Source organism: Pelobates fuscus, chromosome 11 (assembly GCF_036172605.1).
Source record: "Pelobates fuscus isolate aPelFus1 chromosome 11, aPelFus1.pri, whole genome shotgun sequence".
In the NCBI taxonomy this organism is placed as follows: domain Eukaryota; kingdom Metazoa; phylum Chordata; class Amphibia; order Anura; family Pelobatidae; genus Pelobates; species Pelobates fuscus.
In genome coordinates this window covers 54652980-54668136 of record NC_086327.1, presented here as the reverse complement: position 1 = coordinate 54668136, position 15157 = coordinate 54652980, and the positions used below count along the sequence as shown (strand labels likewise).

Here is a 15157-nt window from a genome sequence, read left to right as displayed (position 1 = left end):
GGTTATGGTGTCTGCTGCAGTGCTTGGAGTCCTCGGGAAGTGCTAGGAGCATCCTTCAACGGAGGTACCCAGTCGGGGTGCCAGGCGATCCATTACACATAGGTCATGTCAAACTAGCCTAATTGCATTCTACGAAGAAGTAAGTAAAAGTATAGATCAGGGTGTTGCAGTGGATGTGATCTACTTGGATTTTGCCAAGGCATTTGATACGGTTCCTCACAATAGGTTAGTCTACAAACTAAAAGAACTTGGTCTGGATGAATATCCTTGTTCTTGGGTAGAACATTGGCTTAAGGATAGAGTACAACGAGTTGTCATTAATGGTAAATTTTCAAGCTGGACAAAAGTGGTAAGTGGTGTCCCTCAGGGTTCTGTTTTAAGACCGCTTCTATTAAACATATTTATAAATGATCTTGAAATATGCATTGAAAGCCATGTTTTAGTGTTTGCAGATGACACAAAACTTTGTAAAGTAATAAAATGTGAGCAGGATATTGCTTTGCTGCAAAAGGATTTAGATAGATTGGGGGACTGGGCACTAAAATGGCAGATTAAATTTAATGTAGAGCAATGCAAAGTTATGCACTTCAGGGTCAAGAATGCACAAGCAACTTACACCCTAAATGGTAGAGAATTAAGGATAACAGTGCACGAGAACGATTTGGGAATTGTTTTAGACAACAAATTAGGCAGCAATATGCAATGTCAATCTGCAGTTGCTAAGGCCAGTTAGGTTTTGTCATGTATAAATAGGGGCATAAATTCTCGGGATGAAAATATAATTTTGCCTCTTTATAAATCGCTGGTAATACCACACCTTGAATATGCTGTGCAATTTTGGCACCTGTTCTAAAGAAGAATATCATGGCACTAGAAAAAGTGCAGAGATGACCTACAAAATTGACAAACGGAATGGAGCATTTTAGTTATGAAGAAAGGTTAAAAAATATAAATCTCTTCAGTTTGTAAAAACGGCGCCTCAGAGGGTATATGATAACAGAATGATACGAAAATGGGTGTGGCTAGAATAAAGGCGCTTAATAATTATTTGGCTGCTATGTGCACTTTTAGTGGATACTCCAAAACCACTATAATTGTGAAACCAAAAGAAAACAAAATACCAAGCAGTGAATCAGAATGCAACAAACTTCAAAACAACTTGATATAAGTGCAGCGCTAGAAGTGTAATAATAGTACTCCTTATGCACTTACCCCTTACAGTACACACGGGGTATGTATGTAAAGTAAACAAGAAAAGAGATATATAGAGTAGTACTGTCAAGTAATCTTTTAGTGGAAAGTATATAAATAAAAAAGGGAAACTCACATTGTGAAGAGCCTTTTATAAGGGTATAGGCTCTAAACACATCAGCCAATGTGCCTTTTAAGGTAGGCAATAACACCTAGGGGTAGAGGATATTTATGTATTTCCTCTGTCTGTAGATTGTATCTCCAAATAAAACACAAAAGAGATTCCTGGTGCAGATTATCTTAAACCAGATAGTGCAGAATATAAATATAAGCGCAGTGCTCACCTTTTATAGAGCCTTTTTGGAAACTGGCTCTAAGTACTGCATCAGTGTCAAATTAGAGGTGCCACCTCCCTCAACCGGATACGAAATATAGGGAGGAGATGGAATATAAGTAACTTAAAATTCCAATTTATTCAAACAGAAAATAAAATACATGTAAAAATGGCATGCATAAATATTAAATATCCTCTCTCCTCTTCTGTCAGAAACGCGTTTCGCCGTCCTTTTCGCCTTCCTCAGTCTGTGTTTGTAAGTCTGCTGGTGTCCGGTTTTAAGTCATCTCCTCGCGCCTTTTTTTCGTACAGCTGGATTTCATTTCCGGTTATGCGTCGTCGCGTCACTTCCGGTTCGGCTTGTTCTGCCGATACATCACTTCCTGGCTCTAGTTGTTCCTACAAATCCCAGCATGCTTCAGTTTTCTCATTCGATTCCTAAAGTCTGTTCTTCTGATATCTTACTTGATAAAATGAGCTGAACAAAAAGTCCTTTATAGTTGCTCAAAAAATACAAACATAATTAGTATATTAAAAAGCATATAGGTCTATATCAGAGTATTCGATCAATAATTTAATAATACCCATACATACTGATATAGGATACTACTACAAAAAATATCAGAATAAATTAGAGTATAGGTGTAGTATAAACCTTCATATTCAACCAAAAATAAATATACTTTTAGGTGTGGAGGAGACAATAAGAAAAAATAAGAGTAAATATAATAAAAGTTATTGCTTTTAAGCGTATAGTTGTTAATATCTATAAAATGTATATGAGAAAAAAAAAAAAAAGATAACATGTTTGAAGATGAGATTGTGCAAAATTGTTGAATAAAAGTAGATGTTATAAAAAAATGACACAACTCAAAATCAACATTAAGACCAAAAGGGGCAAGGGTATTGAGATTAAAAATCCATTTACCGTATATACTCGAGTATAAGCCGACCCGAATATAAGCCGAGGCCCCTAATTTTATCCCAAAAAACTGGGAAAACTTATTGACTCGAGTATAAGACTAGGGTGGGAAATGCAGCAGCTACTGGTAAATTTCTAAATAAAATTAGATCCTAAAAAAAATATATTAATTGAATATTTATTTACAGTGTGTGTATAATGAATGCAGTGTGTGCGTATGTGTGTGTGTATGAGTGCAGCGTGTGTGTATGAGTGCAGTGTGTGTATGAGTGCAGTGTGTGTGTGTGCATGAATGCAGTGTGTGTGTGCATGAATGCAGTGTGTGAATGCAGTGTGTGCAGGGCCGGTGCAAGGATATTTGCCGCCGTAGGCAAAAAAAATGTTGCCGCCCCCTCCCCCCCCCATATGTCCTGACTTCCCCTCCTCCTCCCTCAGTGGTCCTTACCCCCCCCCCCCAGTGGTCCTGACTCACCCCTCCCCTAGTGGTCCTTACCCTCCCCTCCCCTAGTGGTCCTTACTTCCCCCTCCCCTCCCATAGTGGTCCTTATCCCACCCCCTCCCTCTCATAGTGGTCCTTATCCCCCTTCTCCCTCCCATAGTGTTCCTTATCCCCCCCCCATCCCTCCCATAGTGGTCCATATACCCCCCCCCCCTCCCTCCCATAGTGGTCCTTATCCCCCCCCCTCCCTCCCATAGTGTTCCTTATCCCCCCCCATCCCTCCCATAGTGGTCCATATACCCCCCCTCCCTCCCATAGTGGTCCTTATCCCCCCCTCCCTCCCATAGTGGTCCTTATACCCCCCTCCCTCCCATAGTGGTCCTTATCCCCCCCTCCCTCCCATAGTGGTCCTTATCCCACCCCCTCCCTCCCATAGTGGTCCTTATCCCCCCCCTCCCTCCCATAGTGGTCCTTATACCCCCCTCCCTCCCATAGTGGTCCTTATACCCCCCCTCCCTCCCATAGTGGTCCTTATCCCCCCCCTCCCTCCCATAGCGGTCCTTATACCCCCCTCCCTCCCATAGTGGTCCTTAACCCACCCCCTCCCTCCCATAGTGGTCCTTATACCCCCCCCCCCTCCCATAGTGGTCCTTATACCCCTTTTTTTTGTTATTATTAATTTTTTTTATTATTATTATTTTTTTATTTATTTATATATTTTTTTTTTCGTCCCCCCTCCCTGCTTGATATATGGCAGGGAGGGGGGGCTCTCCTTCCCTGGTGGTCCAGTGGCAGTTCAGTGGGGGGGAGAGGGGGGCTGGCAGAGCTGTAACTTACCTGTTCTGCAGCTCCTGTCAGCTCTCTCCTCCTCTGCGCCGTCCGTTCTGCTCTTCTGTCAGCTTACACTGTAAGTCTCGCGAGAGCCGCGGCTCTCGCGAGATTTACACTGGGAGCTGACCGAGGTGCTGACCGGACGGCGCGGAGGAGGAGAGAGCTGACAGGAGCTGCAGAACAGGTAAGTTACAGCTCTGCCAGCCCCCCTCTCCCCCCAGTCTGTATTATGGCAATGCAAATTGCCATAATACAGACCTTGACTCGAGTATAAGCCAAGTTGGGGTTTTTCAGCACAAAAAATGTGCTAAAAAACTCGGCTTATACTCGAGTATATACGGTAATTTCTGTTTGGCCAAGTTTTTGTAATTACATCTTCCCCTTTCCAGTTTATCTCCACTTTCTGAATAGCAAAAAATAGGGTCACTATGATGTAGTGTTTTAAAATGAAGGGACACATTGTGTTTTTCATACCCTTTTTTTATATTTCTCACGTGTTCATTGATACATACATGTAGGGGGCGTTTTGTTCTCCCCACATAATACAGACCACATGGACATTGTAGGATATAAATAACCCTTTTAGAAAAACATGTGGTCATAGTCCTCAATCTATATTCCTTTTTACTATGAGGGTCTTCAAATGATGTGAGATGTCTCTTGCTACTACTAGTATGATAACATTATACAAATATATTTGGGACCAGTACAAAACATTATCTGGAAATCTATTCATACAGAGGGCTATATACATAGGACATAGGACACTTGGTCACACATTTAGGCTGGAAGAAAGGAGATTTAATCTAAGGCAAATAATATTTTTTTTTACAGTAAGAGCTATAAGGATATTGAATTCTCTGCATGAAGAGGTGGTTTTACAGAGGCAGTCTATACAGATGTTTAAACAGCAATTGGATAGATACTTCCAAAAACATAACATACAGGGATATCATTTATAATTAGTGGGGTAATAGCTGCTTGATCCAAGGAGATATCTGACTGCCATTTTGGGGTCAAGAAGGTATTTCTTCCTAGTTTGTTGCAAAATTGCACTTCAGAATGGGGTTTTTGCCTTCTTTTGGATCAACAGCAAAAACAGATGTGAGGAAAGCTGAACTTGATGGATGCAAGTCTCTTTTCAGCTATGTAACTATGTAAATTGCGTGCATGCGTTTTGGTTCATGCACACGTGCATGTCTGATTTGAGGTCTGAGAAGGAGCTGAAGACACAGATCTGAAGTCTGTGGGGGAAGGAGGCAGGCGCGCTCAAGTAGAGTGTGCATGCAACGTCCGTTAACTCAGGGCTCTACAAATCCCAAGCGCCAGAATTCGTGAGCCTGTTCAGTCCCGAGGTGACCGGCTGCCTGACATTGGAGGCAAGTGGTCAGCTCACGCAGGGCTGAGGCAGGCAGAACGATAAGCTCATTGAGAGCTGAGGGAGAAAGGTGGGCAGCTGAATGAGGGAGGCAGGCGGCTAAATGAGGGAGGCGACCGCGGGCTGCTAAATAAGGAGGCGAGCGGCTGAATGAGGGCGGCGGGAGGGAGGTGTAATCTCCCTGCTTTGCTCCCTCGTGCGCCCTCCAGTGATGCCAGGAGCCCCCCACATCACTAAACAGTACTCTAGAGAGAAGAGCAGAGAGATGGCAGCAGCCCCACTGAGCCCCAGGGAAAGCTAATATATTCCAGCTTTCCCAAAGGTAGGAAGGCTGGGTGGATTTAAAATTATAAAATAAATGATTTGTGAGTGTGAAATCAATGAGTGTATAAGTGTTTGTCAGTGTGTGTGAGTGTACGTATGTGTCTGTCAGTGTGTGTGTGTGTTTAGGTGACCTGCCCCCTTCCTTCTCCACACTGTACAGCAATGACCAGGGAGGCACTTCTGAGTGACTGTCACTAGAGGTGTTACCAGACAGCAATGTAAACCCTGCCTTTAGTCTGAAAAGTCACTGTTTACATTGAAAAGCATACAGGGACAATATATAGACTTCAGAACAGCTACATTAAGCTGTAGTGGTTCTGGTGACTATAGTGTCCCTTTAAGAATTGTATTTTTGATGTTTTAAAATCTTGCTTCTAACTTTTTTAGCTGGCTCTTAGATTCCAAGCAAATTTGTCAAGCCCTGCGGTAGCTCAAGAGAGCTAATGAAAGGAGGCAGCAAACCTCTCTGGATGTTTGATTGACAGGCAGGGTGGTGCTCTATAATTAAATTATAACACCACTTTTATCAACTGAGATTAAAATAGGTTGCTCCTAACCCATGAAGCACTTCAAGAAGCGTGGAGTGGTCCTTTATGGGGAAAAAAATACAAAATCAAAGGGTTCAAACATATGTGATCAAGGTAACAAAATGAGCAGAGGTTGAAATGGAATCCTACACAAATTCATTATCTGCAGGGGAGGGCTGGCAAATTCAGTCAAGTGGCCCATTTCATCAAGAGGAAAGTAAAAACACCTTTCCCATGTGATTGAAAGGAGGGCAGTCACCTAAATAGACACACTCACTGACATGCACACACACACTTGCTGATCTGACACACACTAACAAACACACACTCACTGACAGGCACATGCACACACTAACTGACACACACACACACACTCTGTTACAGGCATACTGACACACACACACAATCTTTACACTTTTAAAGCCAGTGGACAGGGCTGTTGTTGGGGTTATGAGATGTAGTGGGGGGGATAGGGGCTGAACTAGGTTGATGGCTACAATTTGGGAAAGGGGCTGTGGTGTTGGTTATATGTGTTGCAATTGGAGAGGGGGCATGGGGCTGAGGAAGGGGGACAGGAGCTGAGGGGGGGGGGGCATGATCTGAGAAGGGGTGGACAGGGGCTGAGAAAGTGTGGACAAGGGCTGAGGAAGGGGACAGGGCTGAAGAAAGGGGAAGGGGGACAGGGGCTGAGCAAAGGAACAAGGGCTGAGCGAGGGGACAGTGGCTGGTCCAGGGGGGCAGGGGCTGAGGACTAACTAATGTGTATCCCCCCCCCCTCCCCAAGTCTTACCAGGGAGGGGTGGGCAGGAGTAGGAGGCAGGAGCAGCAGCCAGCAGAGTCGGACGATCTCTCCCGATTATGTCAGGAGTAAAGGGCGTAACTTCCTCTGCTCTTCTCCCAGACTCCCCAGCGGTCCTGGGAGAAGAGCAGTGAAAGTCACGCCACCTCCTCTTGATATCAGGAGAGGCCGACCGACTCCACTGGCTGCAGACTGCAGGGAGAGAGGTAAGTTGAAAAACCCAGCCAGAGGCAGGCGATTCAGATTTTTCCTTTTTTTGCTGGATGCGGCCTACCCTGGATTTAGGGTGGCTTTGGGGGCAATTGCTTACCTGCCCCCATCCCAGCCCGCCCCTGATTCTCTGTGGCCTGATTCTGTTGTTTCACAGCCACTCAATCTGATTTTTAGGTAGATTGCAATGATCCATAGTGTGTTAGGTAAGGAAGAGTTTAGTTACCTATACAGTATTGAAAAAAATAATAAGCTGTGTAAGAAAATGTTTCTGTATAAGACTCTGTTGTTGATATTCGGCTACATATGTTTGACTAGGAAAACATATTGAACTATAAACATTTTGACAAATCAGTGTGCGCTGTGTTGAGTCATCTAAAGAAACAAAAAGAGGTTTTAAATGTTATAGTAAAGAATTTGCTGTTTGCTTTTTTTTTTTTACAGTAATCCATAATGTAATCTATTGTAATTTTAATGTATTAATACTTTTACCAGCATGTTAATAAATTATATTTCTTTGTTTTTATTTGAAACACTTTGCCAGGCTTTTTAAAGGTACATGCTTGCATTAAGCACCTAATTTAAGATTCTACAGGAACAGCTTAATACAATTGTTAAGAAAATATACTAACGTATTTGCTTCTCTCAATCTATAGGACGAGAAATACTGGAACCGGCGGTACAAAAACAATGAGGCTGCTAAACGATCGAGAGACGCCCGGCGGCTGAAGGAAAATCAGATTACTGTACGGGCTGCCTTTCTTGAAAAAGAAAATGCGGTGCTTCGTCAAGAGGTAGCAAAAATTCGTCAAGAACTCTCCCGCTATCGAAATATCCTCTCCAAATACGAATCACAGCATGGAGCCTTGTAAATGTGTAGCTGTCCTGTGTGGTTGCACGAACTAACACTACTTCACAAGAATCTTCCCCCACAAGCTCCTTTTTTGTCACCCTGACAATGGCCCCTTTTCACTTACAAGTAGCACAAGTTTTAGAGGGCATGAGGGACATGCGAAAAGCAGGCCGCTGTACATGTTTTTTTTTTTTCTTGCCCTGCTTTCTTCCTCCATATTCAGCATTCCATCAGGACCTCCTTTTCCACAAGGACAAGGGTGCTGTCGTGACTAATAGACAATATTGGGTATCACCTGGCAGTGGAGACTTTCGGTGAATGAAATAGAAAAGGAAACCAAGAGCTGATCTTGACATATGTACACATACACTATCCAATACACCAGCTAGCATGTGAAGGCTAATAACTTGGTTTCAGATATTCCTTGAGCACAACTCTTCAGTAACATTGCGTATTTTTGTTTTGCTCTTTTAAAATCCTTAGGTAAAGAAGACAGAGGGGCACATAAAAATAATATGAGCCTAGGAAAAAAAAAATATTATTATAAAGAAACATTTTAAAAGTTGACAATGTTCAACAAAAAGCTAGAAAACTAAATGAAATTAGCAAGTGGTAAATCATTACATATAAGCCTTAAAAGAAAAAATGTGGAATTTGCAAGTAAAGCAATCACAAACTGTTAGCTAACAGTGCCCCTACATGGAAGACAATCCAATGTTATATAGCTGAAAGGCATATTTCTTTTCTGTTTTTTAGAAATGTTCATGTTATTGTGTCTGCCATGCTACATGCCACCATGTTGACCAACTGATATCTGATTTGTATTATAAGAAGTACACATTGGAAAAGAAACAACAAATAGGCAATATTCAATACAGTGTCGTACCACTTGTTAATTCCTTTTTGAGTAACTACAGTCATTATATCACTTCATTTCATAGGCATTAAACAACTTGTGGGTTGGGAGTGAATTTTAAATGGGTACATCATTTGTTCACCTAGATAGTGGGTGAAGGAAGTGAATGAATGGACAAGCTAACGTAATCCAATGTATTTCTGTAAGTTTGTTTAACTTCCATATGGAGGATTCAAACAGTTACACCACTGTCCTATGCTACCATTACTAGCAGGTTAATGGGATAAGGCATCTCCTCAAGTTACATTTAAGATATCATGAAATTATGGACAAGTATCTAATGTGGTATGATAACTATAAATATAAACAATACGATCAGGGAAACTAGGATGCTAGCCATTGACATCAATCAGAGCCCAATGATTTTTCCTGTGTTTTGATTATGGGGGGAAAAGGCTTGCTAATCTGCATATTGTAGATTTAAGCAAACTTAAGTGAAACTTTAGTTTATTTTCTATGTTCTTTGTTGAACTCACTGATACACAAGCCTGACCCGTTAGGCAGCAGTCTAGGCATGATAACCACTACTTACCAATGTGGCGGTCATAGTCCCATTCAGCTGTGGACGTTGTCCCATGGTTCTCGATCATACATTTTTTGAGCAGTTTGACCATAACAGGGGTTCTGAGTGGCACCTGGGCCCCCTCTCGGTTATTGTCACACATTAGCAATATCAGTTTAATGCTGATTTTAAAGTCAATCATTATTTGATAGTGTATAAGGCTTGGCAAAACTGTTTGTCCAGGGGACAGTGCCTACAGGCTTGTTGCACCATAACCACTCAATCAGTATATAGTTGTTGTGGTGGCTATACTCTTTCACTTTTTATATTTTTACTAAAATATTTGTATAATAAAATAATTGTGCAGCAAAATAATTATCAAAATAATTGTGAATCAGCTGCTGCTATGTAAAAGGTGCAAACGAAAGATCCTTTTGGGACATCTTTGGGCGTAAGTGGAATTCAATATGTTTTTTAAAATTATTAGAATCTATCTAAAGTTCTATGTGCACAGAAGGTTACTGTGTGGCAAAGATGGTGCAATCACTACAGAAATAAGGACTATTCTAAAGAATTGCTCCACTTTTATGATTCTGCCCTGGAATTACATGTTTTTTTTCTTAACATAACTAAACACACGTTAAAAAAATTACATTTTGTTGTGACACTGTTTGCTACTATTGTGTCATTGCTAGAAAGTAAGCATTTACCTCCAAAGAATAGAAAAGCCACATATCACACAGCATCTACTTCTAATTTAAGGTTTTAACTGACTAGAAGCAGTGAGTACCACAGCAAATTTCTATATGTTTTCATTTCAAGGTGTTCTATGTGGTGTGTGGTGTTTTTTTATCTTTTACTATTAGCATTCCAAAATGAAATATAAATAGGTGCTCCAGCACCAGCTGTTTTGTTCATAGCACCCGTTTGTGTGACAGGCAAGTAACCTCCAATAATGCATAGGCTCTTCGAATATGCTTCTAGTCACCCACTGCCATTGACACTGTGGCATTTTAAAAGGAAGATTGCAACATACACATGTAAAAAGGAATGTTGGAGAATTCACACAACACTGCTTTTTTTTTAAAGGGTTACTCCAAACACTATGACCACTTCAGTGATTTGAAATGGTAATTGTGCCTGAAATCTGTATGTGTAATGTTTCATATATCGAAACAATGCACAAAGTTTTACCGAACTGCTACCTGAGGTGTAACTGTACCTCTTGATGTTTCATTGGGGCATCATTAGCCAGCCTGGAACAAGAACTTCTGGATAGCTAAAGTAAATTATGTTTATATTTTTATGTCGGTATAAATAGGGTGTCATTAACCAGCCTGGAACAAGAGTTCTGCAGTGGCTAATGTCAATTCTGTGTATATTACTATGTACAGAGTTGCATTCAATGGCTGGAAGCAGTCAACCAGAGTTGAAACAAGCCTTCGTGCCCGGTGGGACCCAAGTTTGCCCCATTGCTGTGTAATGGAGCCAGGCCATCCCTCTCATCATAATCACTATAGCAGGCTGTATTGGTTGTATTTGGAGTAACTCTTTAAATATACTATGAGCAGTAGGTTACCTGTCTTAACACATGGATAATTCATAGCTGTATCAGAATATGGCAAAAGAGATCAAATAGATTTTGCTAGCACTTTTTAATGATCCTTCTTTTTATTCTAGAAGATAACTCAGTAGTCAACCTTACACAATCTATGCTTGATCATCTTTGTACAGCTCTTATACAGCAAGTGGTCTGTAGAGAAAGCTTGGAGTTGTGAATGCCTAATCCTGGGCAAAATATGCTGCATACCTTCTTGAAATGAGGAAGCAGATAAACCGACCCTATGTGTGTGCCTGAGTGGCTGGGTTTAATGGTCGGTAATTTGACATTTGTGATTTGCACTAGTTCTTAATTGATGCAGAGTAATAACGTGGAATTCTCTGTTCTTAACCTTTCAAATGAAACTTTACAGAGTTGTTACCTTTTGTCTTTTTTGTAATGTTCCTCTCTTTTATAGCTGTGTTGGAAGTCTAAGAAATGTTTAAACTTTCTTATTGCCAGTGCAGATTTACACTTTTTGCATGCATTTTTGCAGTGCACTGGACATCCCTGTAAAAAAAAAAAAAAAAAAAAGCACACTTTGCAATGTGAACATTGGTCACTAGGTGTCACTAGTTCATAAAAAGTAATGTTTAATCAGCCTCTATATCAAAAACCTTAACAGGGATTTGCTGGTACATTTACTCTTATATATAGTTATTTGGGGCAGCAGAGAATAATACCACTTTGAAATATGGACACTTTTAACATGTTACTTTTACCTTAGGGGAAAAAAAAATCAAGATTTTTATGGTACAAAGGTTCATAGATTATGTATAAGGTCTACATATTCATGTTGTACCCACGGTTTTTAAATTGTGTAACCCAATGCATGCTATAGTGCAAGTAAGGTTTATTGTCAATGGCTACAACAGAGCAGAATACAAACTTTTGATAGGACAATCAATTCCAGTGTGAGCTTTAAAAAAAAAAATGAAAAAGACTATTTTTTTATTGTGTGACTTTCCCAATCCACATCAACCATACGTTTGCTTTACAGTTATTATAATAACTTTCAAGGATAATGTATACCTCTTTCCATTGATGCAGTAGAATACATTGCAAAGGAAAAGATACTGCACAGATATGTATGGACATACGCACTTAAAAAGTGCATTCCCTAAAGTGTGAGAATTAAAAATGTCAGCGTTATGGCTACAATAGCTAAGATGGAAAATTCTCAAAGTCAGCTGTGTTTCCAGTGTAACTAATTTTTTGTCCTAACATTTAAACTCCACTTTGAATTATTGTTGAATTACCCTGAAAACTCTTAATCCAAAATACTTGCTGCCATAATCGTTCAGAAGAAAACACATTGGTGGCAGTGAGTGATAATATTTAATGGACCAATGAAGTGTATATGTTCTAGTACAATCTTGTCACTTAAAGCAAAGAGTATGCATTTTTGAGATACAATTAAAGAGTTAACCATTGTAACATTACATTAACAAAGTGGCTTAAGTAGAACATTTGACAATTCCATAATTTCTTCAAGGAACATTTATATTGAAAATGTATGGCACTTTAATGCACTGATATGTATGATTTATGTATGCCTCTGAATCTTGCTACCTATGTCGCATTATATCAGTGTTTTTTTTTTATCTCCTATCCATTCATTCAGAGTTACAGTTTAACTTTTTTAGTGTCAGAAAAACATATATCAAGGTTAAGCATTATAATATATTTTTGTCAAAATGGTCTAAAAGTGACGATGTTAAAAGCATATTTATGGTAATGGTTTCATATAAAGTCAGAGTCTGCTTACTGGGTATGTTTTTTTTTGTTTTTTTTAGATACCCTTTTCAGACGTGCATCTAAATGCTTTTATTTTCTATAGTATAATAAAAAAAAAACACTTAATATTTATAACCGAACCTGCAAGTTTGGAACTCTGAGTATCAGAGAGGATTGCAGTACCTTGCTCACTCCACTGGTGCTCACAAGGTCACTGCTTAGCTCATCAGAATATACCCATTTGGTTTAAAACATTTTTTTTCCTTACAAAAGCTGCCAAAATATAGTTATATTTAGCACAAGAAAATATATTTAGAGAAGAGAACAATATATAATATAGATGTATAGATATATTTATTTTATCATCCAAAAAATATATTTGTTAGCAATAAAGGTCACAGATAAAGTGGGGATCTTATTGGAGATAAATATGTATATTTTGTAATGCCCTCTGTTTAATGTGTGTGTGTGTGTTTTATGCTCATAGTCTATATTGATGTAACTGCTGAAGCATTATCATGGTGTACTCTACAAATGAAACACCATAAGCCATTTGCTGCAGCTCTACAAGGTTTAATGTAGTATCTGTCTTGACTTCTGCTGTTTCCTGTCAGTCTAAATGGTTTTATGCCTTATTCACTAATGGAGGAGTTGTGGTGAGCTAACATCAAAGTTGCGAAATTTAGGGTATTTGCATCCATGTTGGCTCTTTTCACCTAAATTTTGCAGCTATGTTGCCAAAACACTGCTTAGTGAATAACCCTTTTTGTAACACACACTTTCCGTTGTGCGCTAAACTTTTTTTGGTGAATTACTTCAAGGTAGCAGATGTCACTATTTGCAGTTTGCACAGGCACACGTGTATTACTTTTCCCTCCTGCTCTGGGTATTCTATGTGGATTTTGCTTGGTACTTAAAATGTATGAGTGATCCATGACTGCTCAACTGCCTCTATCCTAAAACATTTTGTGTATGACACCTCTTTTAGGACTGCACAAGTTCACATTCAGAATAAAGATATCAAAACACCTTTTCTGTGTTGAAATTTTGAGATATATTTTGGTTGTTGCAGCCCTTATATAGAAAGTCTTACGTTGATTTAAAATGTTTTATAATTTAACTTCCTTTCAAAGACTTTGGCATGTGCGACTCTATAGTTTTTGTTTAGGAATATATTCTTTGATCAACATTTTGTAAAAATATATTAAACTATGGTGATGGTCCCATCCAGTGAAATCTTTTGTGTTTTCAAACTTTTTTTTTTATCTTTGTGTTTCAAACGTTAGGTGCATGTCTAACGATCAAAAGGATTTTCATTTAACACAACTATTAGAATCTCTATTTTGAATACAAATGTCTATGGTTTGGTTTATTCCAAGTCATTTTAAAATGTGTGCCTGATTGTTTGTAAAGTGAGTGGTGGATGTCTCTGAGGATGGTGGTTTAAAAATACCTGCAAGAAACCTTGGGAAGTGTATGAAAGAAAGACAGGAACAACGAGGAGGTGTGACACTGACAACAATGCATCACAGGTGACACGAGGTGGCCAACTTGCCTGCAAAGAGACACATGTATGTTGTCCAGACAAAAAGTTTGCATGGTAGCTAATATGTAGAGTGTTTCAGAAGTGCTTTTGCATGGGCAGAAATGCTCTAAAATACCCTCATGCAGCTACAAGTGCATGTAATAAAGCACATTATACTTTTCACAGACTGTTATTTTTGGTGTTTATATAGTGACAATATTAGAAACAGGGAAAATTTAAAGGGACACTATAGTCACCAGAACAACTACAGCTTATTGCATTAGTTCTGGTGAGTAGAATAATTGCTTTAAAGCTTTTTGCAGTTCTTTCTTCTTTTCAGAGAAAATGCAGTGTTTACATTACAGAATACAGCAGGAATTCAGCGCTAATCAACACACAATATATGCAGAATGGGCAGCAACCCAAGCAAAGGAAACCCCTCAAGTCCTTCAATGTATCAAATACAACACAAAACAAGATGGAGTAGGGCTGCGCCAATACGAATAAAATAGTCTTAGAGAGGGTAGGAGGTCTCGCTAGAGTAGCAGTAGATAATCAGGGAAACAACAATAATGCTCTCAATTGTGATAACATAGAGTATAAAAGAGTAATACGAGTAATACTCACAAGTGTAGAGCGGAAACACTGCTCTATTGATATAGCGTTGGTGGTATGATCCCCACCTCGGATTTACTTGGAGTAACAGCGTAGGGAAGGCTTACTACTCAATGGTATCAGCTCTGGTGGTATAATCCCTACCTCGGATTTCTTTTGATTAGAAGTAAAAAGCCAAGTAGCAAAGGAAATATATTATCAGATATATTTTAAAATGGTAAATAAAATGTAAAGGAATTTGGTACAAACCAGATCTATTTGTCCAAAATAATTCCTTTATTCAGTAGGAACAACTCCACTGGCCACTCCTCAGATGGCTGTAGAGTTGCTTCCTGGGGCATTGCTGCACAATCTGCATCTCTGCCATTCAGTGTCTTCACCATCTGAATGCAGACACTGAACTTTCCTCATAGAGATGCATTGATTCAATGCATCTCTATGAGGAGATGCTGAT

The 15157-nt window shown here is 39.6% G+C and overlaps 1 protein-coding gene across 1 annotated transcript in view; it reads left to right on the top strand.

The window, feature by feature from the left end:
* DBP (D-box binding PAR bZIP transcription factor) overlaps positions 1–13799 on the top strand; it is an 87921-nt gene extending 74122 nt beyond the window's left edge. Inside the window, exon 4 of the mRNA XM_063436431.1 lies at positions 7612–13799. Coding sequence (XP_063292501.1) covers positions 7612–7827 — 216 coding nt within the window. The 3' untranslated portion in view covers positions 7828–13799. The remainder of the gene's footprint in view (positions 1–7611) is intronic.
* Positions 13800–15157: the final 1358 nt, after the last annotated feature.